This window comes from Culex quinquefasciatus, chromosome 3 (assembly GCF_015732765.1).
Source record: "Culex quinquefasciatus strain JHB chromosome 3, VPISU_Cqui_1.0_pri_paternal, whole genome shotgun sequence".
In the NCBI taxonomy this organism is placed as follows: Eukaryota; Metazoa; Arthropoda; class Insecta; order Diptera; family Culicidae; genus Culex; species Culex quinquefasciatus.
The window spans coordinates 83,021,550-83,027,549 of NC_051863.1; the positions used below are offsets into that span (position 1 = coordinate 83,021,550).

General features: G+C 41.9%; 2 protein-coding genes across 2 annotated transcripts in view; both read left to right on the top strand.

The window, feature by feature from the left end:
• The window catches only part of LOC6034008 (nuclear speckle splicing regulatory protein 1), a 39,517-nt gene extending 35,079 nt beyond the window's left edge, over positions 1 to 4,438 (top strand). Inside the window, 3 exon segments of the mRNA XM_038262779.1 lie at positions 1,682 to 2,020; positions 2,095 to 2,228; positions 2,627 to 4,438. Coding sequence (XP_038118707.1) covers positions 1,682 to 2,020; positions 2,095 to 2,228; positions 2,627 to 4,170 — 2,017 coding nt within the window. The 3' untranslated portion in view covers positions 4,171 to 4,438.
• A 124-nt stretch (positions 4,439 to 4,562) lies between these two features.
• LOC119769623 lies at positions 4,563 to 6,000 on the top strand. The gene is made up of 3 exons (XM_038262787.1): positions 4,563 to 4,882; positions 4,958 to 5,059; positions 5,112 to 6,000. The coding sequence occupies exons 1-3, from the start codon at positions 4,742 to 4,744 to the stop codon at positions 5,415 to 5,417; spliced, it is 549 nt and encodes a 182-aa protein (XP_038118715.1). The 5' UTR covers positions 4,563 to 4,741; the 3' UTR covers positions 5,418 to 6,000.

Here is a 6,000-nt window from a genome sequence, read left to right on the forward strand (position 1 = left end):
TAATTTTTAAAAACTAAAAAAGCTGAAGATGCTGAAAATGTTTACCTTTTTGATGAATTGTACAAAAACTGTCTAAATTTATTGTTACTCTGAAAATAAATTGGTTTGAGTTTTGGGCATGTGCTGAAAAATCTGAAGCTTTGTTTTTTTATTGATTTGAAATTAATCTTAATTGATTCAAAATATAATTCTTTATGTATGAATCGCTTACAGTAATCTTAACTTTGAAGTAGTCATTATGTTTACGCACTTGATGCAAAATTTATCTTTTTGCAATTCCGTCGTGAAACTACTTACTTTTCCTGTCATTCTTGAACGACGAAATAGCCTACTTTTCTGTACCAAAAATAACAGAATCGAATAGCAACACTTTTCAAAATAAATGCTGAAAAGTTCTACTTTTCCGCACTGAAATGGGTGCTGAAAAGTTGAACTTTTCAGTACTTGTTTCGAAAAGTAACACTTTTCAACATTTTTTTGATTTAAACGATTTATTGACAAAATACATGAAAATTTAACTTAAAATTTCACTCAATGGGTGTTTTTCGGATTTGCAAAAAATGTTGTATGGAACTCGCTGCAAAACTTGATTTTTTCAGCACTCTTCGAATTTATCCAACTCGGTTAACCTCGTGCTGAAAAAATCCACTTTTTGCAACTTGTTTCATAAACTACTATTTTTCTATTATTTTTTTAGCTAAATGTTTGTTTGAATTTGTGAATCGTACAATATTCGTTGTGCGTTTTAACAATAAATTGCCAATGCGTTGTTTTGAATGCGAAATTGCTTGTCATTTTGTAATGTTTTGTTTGATTTTGCGGCATACCATTTTTAAGTTTGAGGCATACCAAACAAGTGATAAAGTATGATAAAATCGTACGAAAGCGAAAGTGCCGTCCATTAAATAAACCTGTACATCGGTCCGGATACCGGCTGCACGGTCACTCTCCTTTCGATATCACTCGATACTAGCCCGCTTTTCTTCCTTTCACGGACTCGCCCTGGCCATTCTTGGTGCGCGAGGATGATGGTTCATGGCGAATGAAGCAAAAAAAAACGAATGTCATTTCTCATATTAAAAGTGAATTTTTCCACATACCATCAACGGCGGTATGTCTGGTGCTGCACCCTGCCCAGCGAAACCACTCCGCGCGCCACTGAGATTTAGGTCAACGAGGCTGTTTTGGCTGAGACTGAGGCGTGTGTGTGGCTGTTGGTGCGCGAGCTTTATGCTTAAGTCTTTACGACAGTCAACCGTCAACCGACGGGGGCAGGGCAAGAGTGTTTTCAAGCAGGGTCCGATGGATGATGACGGTGAGACACTTGTCTCGTGGAAACTGGAATTTTGCACAGACTTTTTAGATGCGAACTTCTCGTCGCGAAGAAACGGGTTATGGGAACAACAAGGGAGGGATAGTAATAACCTCTGAGGCCTATGTTTAATATTTATAGAGAGTGACCTCTTCGCGGTCGTATCAACATGGTAGACAACTGTTTACAAAATAGGTTCCAACAATGAAAATATATAAATTAAACTGGGTCCCGGAATGAGTCAGTTGACAATTTGGACGGTTAGTGCTGTTTGTATGTTTTTTTGTTCGCTTATTTTGAATCTACAACTTTCACATTTCTCGTGGAATAAAAACTTGTTCAACCAAAAACGTCTTTCTCGCGTTTCAGACTGGGTTTACCATCGCAATTAACAGCATCGGTAGTAACAGCGACTCCGGAAAGAAAGCATCATCAGCAACACCACCAACAACAGCAGATGCCGAGAAGATTCGATTCGCCACGTCGGTTTGACTCATCGCACGGAAGTGACACTGGGACCAGTACCAGAGAATCGGAATGCAGCGAAGAGCAGCAACACTCGCCGACTAGTCCAGTCTCGCCCATTTCGAACCAATCCAAGCTGTACGACTCGTTGGCGGCCGAACTGCGGGAGAAGTTGAGCGGCGGGGTGCCACTACTGCTGCCGGCCAAGGACATCGATAAGGCGAACGGCAACGACTCGCGAAGGTAGGAACATTTTGATGTTGGCAACCGTGCGGTGTGTCGGATCGGTAAGTGTTAAAATATTAATCGAATTTCAGATGTCGAAATCCGTGCGTTGTCGGTTCGGTGACGACCGGGGTCAACAAGCTTGGTGTGTCGTCACGTGGTTCTTCCGGCATTGGGTCGGACTTGGCGCCTAGTCCAGAGCGTCAGGATGCTCACAGTTCAAGTGGTAAGGGTTCGTGAATATAGTTCGGTTTGCGATCTATGAAAACTTTGAATTTAAATATTCTTTTAGTTAGTTACCTTTTAATAGGGTGCCCAGGACATACAAAAAATGTAAACCATGCCAGAAAACTACCGTCAGTAGGGGTGGCATTAGGCCTGAGGGTCAGATAATGTCAATATGGCTTGAGATTATTTTTTAGAATTCAGACAATAAAGCTGTGTGGGTTGTGTGTGTGTTACCACAAAAGCTAGACATTGAGTTACAATGGATTAGCACTAATTGAACTTGCTCAATAGCACAAATTTATGTAAAACACAGTTTTCTGGCTGACATGGGAACATCAGTTCTGGTCACTCTATTTGGGACGTTAATCAATTGAATGATGCTTCCTGATTTTTCAGAGGAGGAATGGGTCAACGATGCGGCGCAACCGTTCGCCAGCACTTCCCGTCAGCAGCCAGCAGGCAAGACCCGATCGAAAGAACGGTACGCCGAGGAACCCGTCCCGTCTCGGTCAAGCAAGTACCGCGAAGCACCCACTGCCTATCTGTATCCAAACGTGCGGCAGGAGCCACATAGCCGATTCCAGCGCTCTTCCAGTCGAGAGGAAGATAATAGCCTTCGAGGATCGGTAAACTCACGTGAGGAGGAAGTTAAACCGATTATCACGAAACCAACTCCGCTGCAGAATCGATTCCGGGATGCGTTCAATACTGATGAGTTTGGTGTCGAGGATCGTAAGAAACGAATCACCATTGAAGATAAACGCTACGATCATGACGAAAGTCGTAGGAACACGCAACCTGAGCGACATCATGAAAACGACCGTGAAGAACATTTCATGTATAAGAAGTCGACCGGGTCCGGCAAATATTACGATGGATACGATAATGAAAAAGCTCGTTACCGTGAAAATCTAACAGACCGCCAGAAGTACCGCGAAATTATATCAGAGACTAGCAAATATCACGACGAAATTCCCAAACAAGGTGGGTATGTAGCTGGATATACCGAGTATTCACCGGAAAGAACTCGTCGCAACAAGTACTCGCCTTCATACGATGATCATCGTGATTTCAAGATTGAACGAGAGTATCGCGATCACTCGAGATCGTTGGGAAATAGAGATCATTACGTTCGCGATGAAAGTCCGGAAGATCGGTATCGGGGAGGATTCAATGATCGTAGGCCCTACAAAGAAAGTGATTCCATGATGTACCGCGACCCTCCGGTCGAGAAGGTCAGCAAGGCTCCCCTGACCCGTTACAAGTCATCCGACGATTCGAAACACAGCCGAGATAGGTACGACGATCGATGGGAGCGAGAGGCAATGTATCCAGAAGAACATTCTTCTGGTGGCAAATATAGAGATGATTCTGCCCGTTACCGAGACGATATAAAGAAATCGCCTGTAATGAAGAAAATTGAAGCCCGTGCTAAGACAATCGAGTTGAAAAATAGTTCACCCGAATCAACTATTCGTAAGGTTTCGCCGAAAGATCGTTTTCAAAACGCGAAAGAAAAGTTCCAACAGATGGAGCGGGAACGCCACGAGCAGGAACGCCTTGAAAGGGAGCGCCAGGAGCGGGAACAGATGATACATGCAAAACGTATTTCCGAAGCACCGAGAAGAAGTTCGTTGGAGCCAGTGGTGGTCAGCTCACACGAAAGCACCGGTTGGAGTTCGGAAGAGGATGAAGAGGAGGATGTCCCACCACCGAGAGGACCACCTCCGCGTTCGTCCAACAGTGCTGGTTATCGCGAGCTAGAATCGACCGAACGTTACCCGGGACTGGATCGTGAACAGATGGCAGCGCGCATGGCGCCAGCCAAGAGCCTCGGTAATCTGGCCAAAGGCTATCGCCATAGCTACGCTGAGCCACGACCGCCGCCAGTTTCCAGGAGCAGCGGCCGAGTTGGACTCGCCGCAGTTAATCCATATTGATGCAATCCACTAGCTCTTTGTTTGTATAAACCTTTTGGTGTATTGTTTTTTTTTGTTGAATGCGGTTGTAACATATTCAGATGCATTGCAAAACAATAGCTTAAATCATACTCTATAGCAGAAGTAATAGTTTACAACCATAGCTCAAGCGAATGCAAATTACAAATAACATGTGTTGAAGTGCCTTATAGAAATAATTTGCAATGATTAAATTGGTAAGCATTCTGTGTAAATTGGCAATCGAATATAATAAATAATTAAAGAAAAATCGTGTTTTATTTGATTCATACATCACAATTCCTTTCAGTACCCAAACGACTTATTCAAACGTAGCGGAGTCATTGCGCATGTTTCTTGAGTTGCTTTACGCGACATTTACGCTAAATAAAATCGATAGCGATGACAATTTATATACGTGAGTGAAAACTGTTGTCCGTGTCTAGTAGATAGGAACGTGCCGAACCGTACAGCGTGTACCCTCAAGAACTAGTGATTTCTTAGTCTTGCAGCACATTTTGGGCAGTGGAAGAATCTTTTCAACAACAGCTTTTGCCTGAGCAAACAAAAAACAATGGCTGAAGGAACGTACGAGTACGAATGCATGCGGGCTGAACTGTTGGGCGTTGAGAAGCCTAATCGTGAAGAGTTTGAGGAAAAAATGAAACTCCGCAAGGAGACGGAACAAGAGGAAATGTTGGCCGACCAGTTGACGGTAATGATGGTTCTGGGCGTGAACCTGATTTGGTTTTGCTATACATTCTGAAAATATCATTCTTTTTTGGAGCAGGAAGTGGATCTTAACGATGAACAAATGGGTAGTACTTCTGGAAAGATGGATGAACTAAACAGTATTTTATCAATAACTCAACAACGAATCAACAAATTTAAGGTAGTTTAACTTTGAACGTGAAAGAAGCTGAAAACTAATCTTAAGTTTGTAGGTTGCTTGTGGAAGCTTAACAACTTTGCTTAAATTCCGGCCATCAACTCCCAGCGAAGGGGCTGCTTCAGGCGATCAAGCTAATGAGGCTACATCTAGTTCGATCAACGATGCTCTTGAAACATTAGATTCCATGAAGGAAGTTCAGAACGCTTCGGATGCTAGTGTCGCCAAAACGGCTGCCACGGATTTGGGACAAAAGATGACCTGTCAACTTGGTAAGCTCGATGCATTGCTTAACAAAGCGGACAATGCTACCTACTCTATGAAACATCAAACAGATCAAATGAAAAAGATAGCAAAGTAAGAACATGAACGTAATCATGCGTAACATACACCAATCAAACATAACGCCTACGCTTTTGTAAACTATTTCTAATCTTTCCAAAAATACTACTGTTTAAAGTACGCCTATAATATGTTTCTTATAGTTAAGTTTTCCATTTTTATCTATTTAGCTGACTATACATTCCAGTTTAGGAGTTTATCTTTACAAATTAGAACCCGTTTAAGCTTCCCTCTATCACTATATAAGAGTTTTTCTCGTTGCAAAGTGGCTGTCTTCCAGAGAATTGAAATTATAGTTTCGGTCCGATAATGCTTCTACAACGAAAATCGCGACGGCGAAAAATAGTTTCAGGAGAGTGATATGAAAAACACCGAATCAGCATGTGATATCAGTTTGCACCACATGTACAGATATATATTCGAAAAAAATATATTATTATACGTGCATAATTATTATTGGTAGCGCTAGTTGTTGTTGTTATTGATGTTGTCTTTACATGGATTTGAATCAAAAGTAATCATGAATACAAACAAAACTTGTGCAATACCCAAGGAAATGTGTAAGAATGCACATACATGCAATAAAATAAAATGCCAAAAAA

Coding starts and splice junctions, on each gene's coding strand:
- LOC119769623 (XM_038262787.1), top strand. CDS start 4,742: ATGGCTGAAGGAACGTACGAGTACGAATGCATGCGGGCTGAACTGTTG. Junction 4,883..4,957: donor TGTTGGCCGACCAGTTGACG/GTAATGATGGTT, acceptor TTTTTGGAGCAG/GAAGTGGATCTTAACGATGA. Junction 5,060..5,111: donor AACGAATCAACAAATTTAAG/GTAGTTTAACTT, acceptor TTAAGTTTGTAG/GTTGCTTGTGGAAGCTTAAC.